The 14,087-nt window shown below is 44.2% G+C and overlaps 1 protein-coding gene across 3 annotated transcripts in view; it reads right to left on the bottom strand.

Annotated features, from left to right (window-relative positions):
- The window catches only part of LOC144482885 (sodium/hydrogen exchanger 9B2-like), a 142,935-nt gene that overhangs the window by 57,138 nt on the left and 71,710 nt on the right, over positions 1-14,087 (bottom strand). For all 3 annotated transcript variants that reach the window (XM_078201806.1, XM_078201763.1, XM_078201876.1), the window contains one exon: positions 1,600-1,696. In XM_078201806.1, coding sequence (XP_078057932.1) covers positions 1,600-1,686 — 87 coding nt within the window. In that variant the 5' untranslated portion in view covers positions 1,687-1,696. The remainder of the gene's footprint in view (positions 1-1,599; positions 1,697-14,087) is intronic.

The following is a 14,087-nucleotide window of genomic DNA, read 5'->3' as shown; positions in this document are numbered from 1 at the left end:
TCTGCTTTGCTGTGTGAGTGCATCGGTTTGTGTTGAGCAAGGTTTGTCAGCTCGTGGATTTGTATCTAGTTGGAACAATGGATGCAGAGAATCCGACGAATTGAGTGAGTGGTTGTATCTGCTGGGCAGAAATGTAATAATAGGAAGCACATTGAAACAGGAAAGTGATAGTGTGAGGGTATTAAATCTATTTGTCAATCGGGTGTCCAGCAGTGGCCTCCAAAGTAATAATTAAATCAATTACTGTAAGTACCAGCCAAATCAGAAAAAATAATTCCTGAATTCAATGTGAAAACTGAGCAGAAAATATGCTTCATTTTAAAATTTAAACAAACCATTTCTTCTAAACATAGAACATAGAACAGCACAGTACAGCCCTTCGGCCAAGATGTTGTGCCGAACCTTTTCCGAAACCAAGATCAAGCTATCCCACTCCCTATCATTCTGGTGTGCTCCAAGTGCCTATCCAATAACCGCTTGAAAGTTCCTAAAGTGTCTGACTCCACTATCACAGCAGGCAGTCCATTCCACACCCCAACCACTCTCTGAGTAAAGAACCTACCTCGGACATCCCTCCTATATCTCCCACCATGAACCTTATAGTTATGCCCCCTAGTAACAGCTACATCCACCCGAGGAAATAGTCTCTGAACGTCCACTCTATCTATCCCCCTCATCATCTTATAAACCTCTATTAAGTCGCCTCTCAAACTCCTCCACTCTAAAGAGAAAAGCCCTAGCTCCCTCAACCTTTCCTCATAAGACCTACCCTCCAAACCAGGCAGCATCCTGGTAAATCTCCTTTGCACTCTTTCCACATCCACATCCTTCTTATAGTGAGGTGACCAGAACTGCACACAATATTCCAAATGTGGTCTCACCAAGGTCCTGTACAGTTGCAGCATAACCCCAGGGCTCTTAAACTCAAACCCCCCTGTTAATAAACGCTAACACACTATAGGCCTTCTTCACGGCTCTATCCACTTGAGTGGCGACCTTCAGAGATCTGTGGATATGAACCCCAAGGTCTCTCTGTTCCTCCACATTCCTCAGAACCCTACCTTTGACCCTGTAATCCCTGTAACACACAGCCAGCAACAGTCTCTGCCAGCATAACAGCTGCATTTATGTCTTAAAAGAAAGACTCATCTCGATAGTGTAGACAGAAGAAATCAGCAAAGAAGACAGAAGATTCCGGAAGACGACAAACCTTGTTGAAATTTTGAGAATGACTAAAGATTCTATTTTTTTACTAAGTGGGAAGTGGATTTAGCAAAACAACATTCCATTAGAATAGTGTTGTATTTGGCTTGTTGATCATTTAGTTAACCTGTTCACTGCTAGTTAGATAAATAAAGTGTTAAATAAATAAATCAGCTAATGCCCTTTACCACAGCAGGATATTGATGTTTAGAGGCTGAACAACTAAATACTAAATAAATTAGAAAAATATATATAACATTTAAGACAATTAAAAATATTTTAAATAAGCCCAATAACATAAGGAGTGTGAACAGGCTTCAAAATTATTCTGAATAAACCCCCCTCCACACCCCCACAATCAAATATCTTTACATACACACTCCCACTTGCACATACCTGTGATGCTGACATTTTCAGAGTTGCCTGGGGAGCTTTGTCTTCCTTCATCCCATTAGTCAAGGATTCAATATCTTTGTTTACCATGTTGAATAAACTGGAAGAGGAGGAAAAGGATGTGAAACAGACACCAATGACAGCAGTAGTACTCCAGAAATATGTGCATCTTAAAAAACTTTATTTTTTTCATATACTTTATAATAGATTTTCTACCATTTGGAAACACATAGAACATAGGACAGTACAGCACAGAACAGGCCCTTCGGCCCATGATGTTGTGCCAAGCTTTATCTGAAACCAAGATCAAGCCATCCCACTCCCTATCATCCTGATGTGCTCCATGTGCCTATCCAATAACCGCTTAAATGTTCCTAAAGTGTCTGACTCCACTATCACTGCAGGCAGTCCATTCCACACCCCAACCACTCTCTGCGTAAAGAACCTACCTCTGATATCCTTCCTATATCTCCCACCATGAACCCTATAGTTATGTCCCCTTGTAATAGCTCCATCCATCCGAGGAAATAGTCTTTGAATGTTCACTCTATCTATCCCCTTCATCATTTTATAAACCTCTATTAAGTCTCCCCTCAGCCTCCTCTGCTCCAGAGAGAACAGCCCTAGCTCCCTCAACCTTTCCTCATAAGACCTACCCTCCAAACCAGGCAGCATCCTGGTAAATCTCCTCTGCACTCTTTCCAGCGCTTCCACATCCTTCTTATAGTGAGGTGACCAGAACTGCACACAATATTCCAAATGTGGTCTCACCAAGGTCCTGTACAGTTGCAGCATAACCCCACGGCTCTTAAACTCCAACCCCTGTTAATAAAAACTAACACACAGCTTCTTCACAGCTCTATCCACTTGAGTGGCAACCTTTAGAGATTTGTGGATATGGACCCCAAGATCTCTCTGTTCCTCCACAGTCTTCAGAACCCTACCTTTGACCCTGTAATCCACATTTAAATTAGTCCTACCAAAATGAATCACCTCACATTTATCAGGGTTAAACTCCATTTGCCATTTTTCAGCCCAGCTTTGCATCCTATCTATGTCTCTTTGCAGCCTACAACAGCCCTCCACCTCATCCACTACTCCACCAATCTTGGTGTCATCAGCAAATTTACTGATCCACCCTTCAGCCCCCTCCTCGAAGTCATTAATAAAAATCACAAAGAGCAGAGGACCAAGCACAGATCACTGTGGCACTCCGCTAGCAACCTGCCTCCAGTCCGAAAATTTTCCATCCACCACCACCCTCTGTCTCCGATCAGATAGCCAGTTACCTATCCAATCGGCCAACTTTCCCTCTATCCCACACCTCCTTACTTTCATCATAAGCCGACCATGGGGGACCTTATCAAATGCCTTACTAAATTCCATGTATATGACATCAACTGCCCTACCTTCATCAACACACTTAGTTACCTCCTCAAAAAATTCTATCAAATTTGTGAGGCACGACTTGCCCTTCACGAATCCGTGCTGACTATCCCGGATTAATCCGCATCTTTCTAAATGGTCGTAAATCCCATCCCTAAGGACCTTTTCCATCAATTTACCAACCACCGAAGTAAGACTAACCAGTCTATAATTACCAGCGTCATTTCTATTCCCTTTCTTAAGCAGAGGAACAACATTCGCCACTCTCAAATCCTCTGGCACCATCCCCGTGGACAGTGAGGACCCAAAGATCAAAGCCAAAGGCTCTGCAATCTCATCCCTTGCCTCCCAAAGAATCCTAGGATATATTTCATCAGGCCCAGGGGACTTATCAACCTTCAGTTTATTCAAAACTGCCAGTACATCCTCCCTCCGAACATCTATTTCCTTCATTGTGATACATTGTGATTCAGTATTTTAACCACAAATGATTTACTTCTCAATGGTTTATGCAATTGGAGTCATATTAAACCTTGATTTTTGCATCAGCAGGAGGTTAATATTGAGTATGTTACAAAAGACAAACATTCAGCCCCAGCTGAACGGGATAACACAAGAACACAAGAGATAGGAACAGGAATAGATCACTTGGCCTGTCTGTTTTGTCATTCAATACAATTACAGCTGATATTGGACTTCACTTTCCTGTCCACTTCCATTTCCCTAGATCTCCTTAGATAAAAAGTGTCTGTCCTGACCATAACTATATACAATAATGGAGCATCTGCAATTTACTTGGATAGAGAATTTAATGATTCACAACTCGAGTGAAGAAATTTCTCATCTCATTGCTAAATGATCATCCCCTCATCATGACATTACACCTTGATACTCTGGACTCATCAACAAGGACAAACAATTTCTGTATCTACCCTGTAAAGTCCCTTCAGAATCTTGGATGTTTCAATGAGATCACCTCTCATTTTTCTAAACTGCACAGAATATAGGCCCAGTTTACTCAGTCTCTCGTCAAAGACCAACCTTCTCAACCCAAACTCTAAGAGAAGCTTTGCTGAACTGCGTCCAATGCAAGTAATTGGTTTGGATTATGGCACGAGTTGAGGGAGTGCCCAGACTTTTGAACGGACCTTCAGAGTGAGCCGAGCCCCCTCCCCCCACCGGGGTGGCACAGCAGCACAGTGCCACTATTGCTGCCTCATAGCACCAGAGACCTGGGTTCAATTCCGGCCTCGGGTGACTGCGTGTGGAGTTTGAACGTTCTCTCTGTGTCGACGTGGATTTTCTTCGGGTGCTCTGGTTTCCTCCCACACTCCAAATATATGCGGTTTAAATAGATTGGCCATTTTCAATTGCCCCATAGTGCCAGGGAAATTAGCAGGGTAAACGTGAGTTACGTGGACAGGGCCTGGGTGGGATTGCTGTCAGTGCAGCCTCGGTGACCCAAAGGGCCTCTTTTTGCATTCATAGAAATCATAGAAACCCTACAGTGCAGAAAGAGGCCATTTTGGCCCATCAAGTCTGCACCGACCACAATCCCACCCAGGCCCTATCCCCCATATCCCTACATATTTACCCACTAATCCCTCTAACCTACGCATCTCAGGACACTAAGGGGCAATTTTAGCATGGCTAATCAACCTAACCCGCACATCTTTGGACTGTGGGAGGAAACCGGAGCACCCGGAGGAAACCCACACAGACACGAGGAGAATGTGCAAACTCCACACAGACAGTGACCCAAGCCGGGAATCGAACCCAGGTCCCTGGAGCTGTGAAGCAGCAATGCTAACCACTGTGCTACTGTGCCGCCCATTGTAGGGATTCTGTAATTCTACCCACTTCCTGCCCAAGGTGGGAGAAAGTTTAATCATCACTTTCCCACCCTTAAAGTAAAGTTTATTTATTAATCACAAGTAAGGCTTACATTAACACCGCAATGAAGTTACTGTGAAATTCCCCTAATTGCCACATTCCGGCACCTGTTCAGGTCAATGCAACTAACCAGCACGTCTTTCAGACTGTGGGAGGAAACCCGAGCACCCAGAGGAAACCCGAGCACCCAGAGGAAACCCACGCAGACACAGGGAGAACGAGCAAACTCCATACAGACAGTGACCCAAGCTGGGAATTGAACCTGGGTCCCTGGCGCTGTGAGGCAGCAGTGCTAACCACTCTACCACACCTACTCCCACTCCAACATAGTCTGTGTCTATATATGCCCTATTTGTGAACTCAATTCCCCACTCACCTGATGAAAGAGCAGTGCTCCGAAATCTCATGAAACCAAATAAACCTGTTGGACTTTAACCTGGTGTCGTGAGACTTCTTACTGTACACACCTTCTCCCATCAGCTTAATAGAGGCTGGCGGGGTGTACCTCGAGTGGCCAGTGAAATGGTGGGATTCCTGCCCAAGCCCTTGCCCGCACAATCGTGAAATTGTGTCTGGGTCTGGGCGGGTGAGTTCCTGGGGGGATTCCCATACTTTCACCCTGCTCCCTCAGTGTGTGGATAATAATGATCAGCAGGTTTACTTACAAAATATTAAAACAGATGACTACAATAGAATATTTTTAATATCAAAATGATTACAACAATGCTGTATATTTGCAGTGCACAAGCGAAGGGTGGGACATCTTATTACACCTCAAATTCAGAAACAAATGACAGTTAATCAATACCCGATAGCAGAAGGGCACTAAGTAATCTTGTAAAAAAGTTTTCAATTTATCAGTTGCCATGTCCCATGCAATCCTAGTTCACAAATATACTCTGGTGGCACTGCACATAAACACTATCCTCAACCTATCCAACCTCCACACATTGCATCGCAACGCACGCACGCCCCCCCCCCCCCCCCCCCATCTGTTCACATCAACTCTGTACCCCATCAAACTGCACCACCCCCACACACACTCCCCATCCAAATCCCACACACTTAAACAGACACCACACCCCATCAACTCCTATGTTTCTCCAGAACCATTCTCTGCCCTTGCAGCCCAACAAATGTGGAAAATTGCCCAGATATGTCCTGTACACAAAATGTGGAGATGCCGGCGTTGGACTGGGGTAAACACAGTAAGAAGTCTCACAACACCAGGTTAAAGTCCAACAGGTTTATTTGGTAGCACAAGCTACTAGCTTTCGGAACGCTGCTCCTTCATCAGGTGAGTGGGATTTCAGTTCACAAACAGGGCATGCAAAGACACAAACTCAATTTACAAAATAATGGTTGAAATGCGAGCCTTTACAGGTAATCAAGTCTTCAAGGTGCAGACAATGTGAGTGGAGAGAGGATTAAGCACAGGTTAAAGAGATGTGTATTGTCTCCAGCCAGGACAGTTAGTGAGATTTTGCAAGCTCAGGCAAGTCGTGGGGGTTACAGGTAGTGTGACATGAACCCAAGATCCCGGTTGAGGCTGTCCTCATGTGTGCGGAACTTGGCCATCAGTCTCTGCTCAGCGACCCTGCGTTGTCGTGTGTCGTGAAGGCCGCCTTGGAGAACTTGGCCTTGGCCGCCTTCGGGTAAGTGTTCTCCAAGGCGGCCTTCACGACACACGGCAATGCAGAGTCGCTGAGCAGAGACTGATAGCCAAGTTCCGCACACATGAGGATGGCCTCAACCGAGATCTTGAGTTCATGTCACACTATCTATAATCCCCACGACTTGCCTGGGCTTGCAAAATCTCACTAACTGTCCTGGCTGGAGACAATACACATCTCTTTAACCTGTACTTAACTCTCTCTCCACTCACATTGTCTGTACCTTTAAGACTTGATTACCTGTAAAGACTCGCAATCCAACCATTATTTTGTAAATTGAGTTTGAGTCTTTACATGCCCTGTTTGTGAACTGAAATCCCACTCACCTGATGAAGGAGCATCGCTCCAAAAGCTAGTGGCTTGTGCTACCAAGTAAACCTGTTGGACTTTAACCTGGTGTTGTGAGACTTCTTACTGTACACAAAAAGCAGGACAAATCCAACCTGGCCAATTACCGCCCAATCAGTCTACTCTAGATCATCAGTAAAGTGATGCTCAGCAATAACCTGCTCAGTGACACCCAGTTTGGATTTCGCCAGGGTCACTCAGCTCCTGACCTCATTACAACCTTGGTTCAAACATGGACAAAAGAGCTGAATTCCAGAGGTGAGGAAGAGCCCTTGACATCAAGGCCACATTCGACCGAGGAGCCCCAGCGAAACTGGAATCAATAGGTATCAGGGGGCAAACTCTCCGCTGGTTGGAGTCATACCTGGTACATAGGAAGATGGTTGTGGTTGTGGAGGGTCAGTCATCTGAGCTCCAGGATATCTCTGCAGGAGTCCTTCAGGGTAGTGTCCTAGGCTCAACAATCTTCAGTTGCTTCATCAATGACCTTCCCTCCATCATGAGGTCAGACGTGGAGATATTCGCCGATGATTGCACAACGTTCAGCACCATTCGCTACTCCTCAGGTACTGAAGCAGTCCATGTTCAAATGCAACAACATCTGGACAATATCCAGGCTTGGGCTGGATATTCACGCCACACAAATGTCAGGCAATGGCCATCACCAATAAGAGACACTCTAACCACTGCTCCTTGACATTCAATGGTGTAACCTCATTAAATCTCCCACTGTCAACATCCTTGGGGTTACCATTGATCAGAAACTCAACTGGACTCAACACACAAACACAGTGGCTACAAGAGCAGGTCAGAGGCTAGGAATACTGCGGTGATTAACTCACCTCCTGACTCCACAAAGCCTATCCACCATCTACAAGGCACAGTCAAGAGTGTGATGGAATACTCCCCACTTTCCCGGATGGGTGCAGCTCCAACAACACTCAAGGAGCTTGACACCATCCAGGACAAAGCAGTCCGTTTGATTGGCACCATATCTACAAACATTCAATCTCTCCATCACCAACGCTCAGTAGCAGCAGTGTATACTATCTACAAGATGCACTGCAGCAATTCACCAAAGGTCCTTAGACAGCACCTTCCAAACCCACGACCACTTCCATCTAGAAGGACAAGGACAGCAGATAAATGGGAACACCACCACCTGCAAGTCCCCCTCCAAGCCACTTACCATCCTGACTTGGAAATATATCACCGTTCCTTCACTGTCACTGGGTCAAAATCCTGGAATTCCCTCCCTAATGGCATTGTGGGTCAACCCACAGAATATGGATCGCAGCGATTCAAGAAGCAGCTCACCACCACTTTCTCAAGGGCAACTAGGGATGGGCAATAAATGCTGGCCAGCCAGCGACACCCATGTCCCACAAATGAATAAAAAAAAGCTCCCACTGATAACTAACTCTTCTCTCTCGGCAACCTAGTTAAGCAGATGCTCTTAATTATTGCTGACATTTCCCTTCCTCATCTGTCTCAAATTGCCACTCAGAGCTACTCCCATTTTCTCTTCCCTTCATTATTATTTGTTTCCACCTTCCATTTACCTGCTCCTTAATTGTTATTGATTTTCCTCTCCAATTCCCATCCATTCCACTCTTTGTCATTCAATCTCAATCCTCCAACCCCATCACTGCCCCAGGCATCAACTGTCTTTTGAAAATCAAGAAAAATCATGGGGATTAAAAATTATTGCATTTTTAAATTCATGAAAAACTCAAAGATTCTGTTATTTAACGTGCCTTAATAACTCTACCAGCCTTTTCCCAGATCAAAAATATAACAAATAAGCAATGCTGCATCTGTGCTGGGTAAAATGTGACACAGCCACTTTTCTGGAATGTGTAGAATGCAAACAATATGACAAGCTACTGAAAAATAGTGACTGCTCCAAGCTGAGATTCTGTGATCTGTGACCAAGTTGCTTGTGAACACTCCTCAGAGGCTGGAACAAAGTAGCAACGTACTGCATTTTTAGATAACCAACACCAAGTCCCACTAACAGGTTATCAATTGTTTGGAAGGTTGTGGCATGCCAGAATGGGTGGATTGAATAGAACAACACCTTAATCAGCAAGACATCTCTAAATATTTTGAAAAACAATGTAAGCAATCTTTAACAATTGCATCAAATATGTTGGAATTCAAATAATGTTCCCCAAGGTTAATTAACCAATTAACACCAGTCTAGTATTGCGTGGGCCAAAACAAAACATACAGACCTTTCCCAGACACCCAGTCTGTTCCAATCTGGCAGGTTTATGCTGACAATGTGCTTTGTGTGATCTTTGATATTAACCTCTTGCATGCTGATTTTAGAAAACATTCAACACAGGCAAAGTGTGTGTTTTAGTTAAAGGGAGAGTAAAGCCACTGCATGTGATTACTGTGAGAAGTTTAAATATACTAAATACATCACTAGACAATGCTAGGAACTGCATAAAGACTACCTTGCAGAAATAACAGTGGAAGAAGTAGGATATTAAATGGAGGCAGGACTTTGCTTGATTACAACAAGGAAAGACTATACAAAAAAACAACAAAAAGTGTTACTCAATAGCAGAAAGGAAAAAATGAAGAGAAATCACTTTAATGGAACAAGGACGGTGAAGAAAACAGAAGTTACAGCAAGTCTTTATCAGAATCCAACCCGCACTTTCTACCACCTGGAAGGACAAGGGCAGCAGGCAGAAAGGGAACATCACCTGCAAGTCACACACCATCTTGACTTGGAACTATATTGTCACTTCTTCATCATTGTTGAGTCAAAAGACTGGAACTCCCTCCCCAACAGCACCATGGGTGTACGTCATGGACTACAGTGGTTCAAGAAGGTGGCTTACCAGCATCTTTGCAAGGACAATTAAGGATTGGCAATAAAGTTTGGCCTCGCCAGTGGCACTCTCATCACATGAATGAATAATGTAAAATATGGCAGAGAAACAGTCAGCGGTACTCAAAAAATGGCTTCAATATACTGTCTGGAAATGTAAAAATCAGAACAAATGCTCTCTCGCTGCAGGTTATTTTGAATCTTTAGCAGATGCAAAGAGATGACAAATAAAAGTATGAGCCTAAACGAATGAGTCAATACCAGTTGCTGAAAGTTCAGGGGGGTAAAATTCACTTTTAAAGCTACAATTGGCACGCTGGTTAGATTATGGTGTCTTTTTAAATGGCAGGTATATAGTATCATGTGATGAACAATGTATTAATATGAAGCTGTGTTTAAACTAGTTTGTTCCTTTAAGGCCAGAAGTTTAACTGTAGCTCAAAGTTAATCCAAAGTGTTGCAAATTGAAACGTGTTAGGGGAGTTCAATTCGCAGGTCAAGTGTACCCAACATTTTAAAATTGTTTTGCATTAGTCACAAAGTATAATGTGAAAATGATGCACTTCAAAGAGTTGACAATGACCTGGAGCTCAGTTTACGGGTGAGCACACAGACACACACAAGCACCAACGGCATACTGGAGCTCAATGACTGACTTGGAGTGAATTTGGTTTTGGATTGAAGGCAGCATAGGTTGAACAGTTTCCTGTTTGTTCTGTAAATCATCTCCATGCCTGTGGATAGTTTGATGGAGAGGACGTGGAGTACTGCAATGAGGATGGGGCAGCATGGTGGCACAGTGGTTAGCGCTGCTGCTTCATAGCACCAGGGACCCAGGTTCGGTTCCCGGCTTGGGTCACTGTCTGTGTGGAGTCTGCACATTCTCCCCATGTCTGCATGGGTTTCCTCCGGGTGCTCCGGTTTCCTCCCACAGTCCAAAGGTGTGCGGGTTAGGTGGATTGGCCATGCTAAATTGCCCCTTAGTGTCAGGGGGACTAGCTAGAGTAAATACATGGGGTTATGCGGATAGGGCCAGGGTGGGATTGTGGTCGGTGCTGACTCGAAGGGCCGAATGGCCTCCTTCTGCACTGTAGGATTCTATGATTCTAAGAGGGTTGATGCAAGGATACAGCCTTGTTTGACCCCAGTCTTCACGGAAATCAGGATGGTTCTCTTGGTGAGGACCACGGCTTGCATGCCATTGTGGAATAGGGGATTGTGACAAATTTCTGAGGGCAGTCAAGTTTTGACGAGGGGAGTTATTTGCAGACTGGGATCTTAAACCCAAGACTAAGGTCACAGAATTACTGGGCCGCACTGATCACTGTCATCCTGTGTGTTTCAGAGACTTGGCAACCTACAGCAGGCACGTCAAAACGATGGAGAACAATCATCTGCGCTGCCCCCAACCGCTGAGAGGTAGCCCCTCTCTGATCTTTTCTGTTACACAGAATTTTGCTGCTGCTTACAGCTGTCATTGTGACCTGGACACCTCCATTTACTATGCTGAAAATTCCCCTCCCCAACCCCCACTTCTGTCCCTCACCTTTATATGGCCCATCTCGTTATTCTATTTTTGATCTCTTCATGGAGTACAGGTAACCTAGAGAGTATGATACTGAACACATCCTACCAAGTTGGTATAATCTAATTCACTAAACATGTAAATTTAAGACTTGGCATCAGAATGCATGACTATGAAGGTAAAACCTTAACTGATTCACTAATGTCCTTCATCCTACTACCCTTAATAGGTCTGGGCTCAATATGATTACAGGCACACACAGACAGACACACAGACACAGTATTTTGACTCTTACTACCCTGTGAAATAGCTTACTTAGCAAGCAACTTAGTTGTAAAAACAAGGCAGCCACCTTTACCTTCTCAGGGTAACTGGCGATGAACAATAAAACAGCCTTACCAACATCATCCAGATTTTGGGAACATAAAGTATTACAATCCCACTATCTTTTGAAACTACCAGCTTCCTTTTCCATGCTTTCTCCCCTTTCTCCTCATTTCTCCATCTCCATTGTAGTTACCCTGATGACTACTTTTTTAGCCAAAGCTTCTGAAATTTTCCTTTTTCTCTCTGCGATATCCATTTCTATTGTTCCAGGAACCCAAATCCAGATGTTGTTCCCTGAATCTTCCCATTAAACTGCAGGAGATGAAACACTAAACCAATTAGCTCCTTTCACACTACTGCCAGAGCCCCAAACTCCCCAATTTCAAACAGCGATTGTGTTCTTGCTCCAATCTAATATATTGCATTTGCTGTGAATGGCGATGTCCTCTCTTCACTGGGGAAACCAAATGCAGTTTAGAAAACCACATTGTTCTGTTTTATCAGAAAGTATGATCCTGACCTCCCTTTGGCTCACTATGTTGCATCCTGTCCCCACCCACTCTGACCTCCCTGTCTTTGGTCAGATGAAATTAAATGCAAGCAAACTACATAAGAGTTTGCTTGATTGACACCACTGATCTCAATATGAACTCTCTCAATTCCAAGTGCACGCGGTTGCAATATGTTCAACGCGTAGGTTATTAATTAAGGTTACTTCAAAAGCATTTCCCTCCTCCCAGTGACCTCTACTGCGACTTTCTGTGGGAATTCCATCATCTCCCAATTACATAACATCTTGAAATGGACATATATTCAACATATATTCACAAATGGACATGTAGTTCCTTCATCATTATCCTGAAGATCCCTGCTGAACAGCATTGTGGGATCACCACCACCACTAGGACTGCAGCACTGGAGAAGGTTCACTATCAGGGAAACTAGGATCTTGCATTAAATAGAACCATAGAAAATTACAGCTCAGAAACAGGCCTTTTGGCCCTTCTTGTCTGTGCCAAACCATTTTTTGCCTAGTCCCACTGACCTGCACTTGGACCATATCCCTCCACACCCCTCTCATCCATGAACTCGTCCAAGTTTTTCTTAAATGTTAAAAGTGACCCCGCATTTACCACTTTATCCGGCAGCTCATTCCACACTCCCACCACTCTCTGCGTGAAGAAGCCCCCCTAATATTCCCTTTAAACTTTTCTCCTTTCACCCTGAACCCATGACCTCTGGTTTTTTTCTCCCCTAGCCTCAGCGGAAAAAGCCTGCTTGCACTCACTCTATCTATACCCATCAAAATCTTATACACCTCTATCAAATCTCCCCTCAATCTTCTACGCTCCAGGGAATAAAGTCCCAACCTATTCAATCTCTCTCTGTAACTCAGCTTCTCAAGTCCCAGCAACATCCTTGTGAACCTTCTCTGCACTCTTTCAACCTTATTTACATCCTTCCTGTAACTAGGTGACCAAAACTGTACACAATACTCCAAATACGGCCTCACCAATGCCTTATATAACCTTACCATAACACTCCAACTTTTATACTCGATACTCCGATTTATAAAGGCCAATGTACCAAAGGCACTCTTTTACGACCCTATCCACCTGTGACATCACTTTTAGGGAATTCTGTACCTGTATTCCCAGATCCCTCTGTTCAACTGCACTCTTCAGAGTCCTACCATTTACCCTGTACGTTCTACTTTGGTTTGTCCTTCCAATGTGCAATATCTCACACTTGTCTGCGTTAAATTCCATTTGCCATTTTTCTAGTTGGTCCAAATCCCTCTGCAAGCTTTGAAAACCTTCCTCACTGTCCACTACACCTCCAGTCTTTGTATCATCAGCAAACCTGCTGATCCAATTTACCACATTTTCATCCAGATCATTGATATAGATGACAAACAACAATGGACCAAACACCGATCCCTGCGGCACACCACTAGTCACAGGCCTCCACTCAGAGAAGCAATCCTCCACAACCACTCTCTGGCTTCTTCCATTGAGCCAGTGTCTAATCCAATTTACTACCTCCCCATGTATACCTAGCGACTGAACCTTCCTAACTAACCTCCCATGAGGGACCTTGTCAAAGGCCTTGCTGAAATCCAGGTAGACAACATCCACCGCCTTCCCTTCATCCACTTTCCTGGTAACCTCCTCGAAAAACTCTAATAGATTGGTCAAACATGACCTACCACGCACAAAGCCATGTTGACTCTCCCCAATAAGTCCCTGTCTATCCAAATATTTGTAGATCCTATCCCTTATCACACCTTCCAATAACTTGCCCACCATCGACGTCAAACTTACTGGCCTATAATTTCCCGGATTTCTTTTGGAACCTTTTTTAAACAACGGAACAACATGAGCCACCCTCCAATCATCCGGCACCTCCCCCGTGAATACTGACATTTTAAATATGTCTGCCAGGGCCCCTGCAAGTTCAACACTAGCTTCCCTCAAGGTCCGTGGGAATA

This window comes from Mustelus asterias, chromosome 1 (assembly GCF_964213995.1).
Source record: "Mustelus asterias chromosome 1, sMusAst1.hap1.1, whole genome shotgun sequence".
NCBI classification, from domain to species: Eukaryota; Metazoa; Chordata; class Chondrichthyes; order Carcharhiniformes; family Triakidae; genus Mustelus; species Mustelus asterias.
This window is presented reverse-complemented; position numbering and strand designations above follow the sequence as displayed.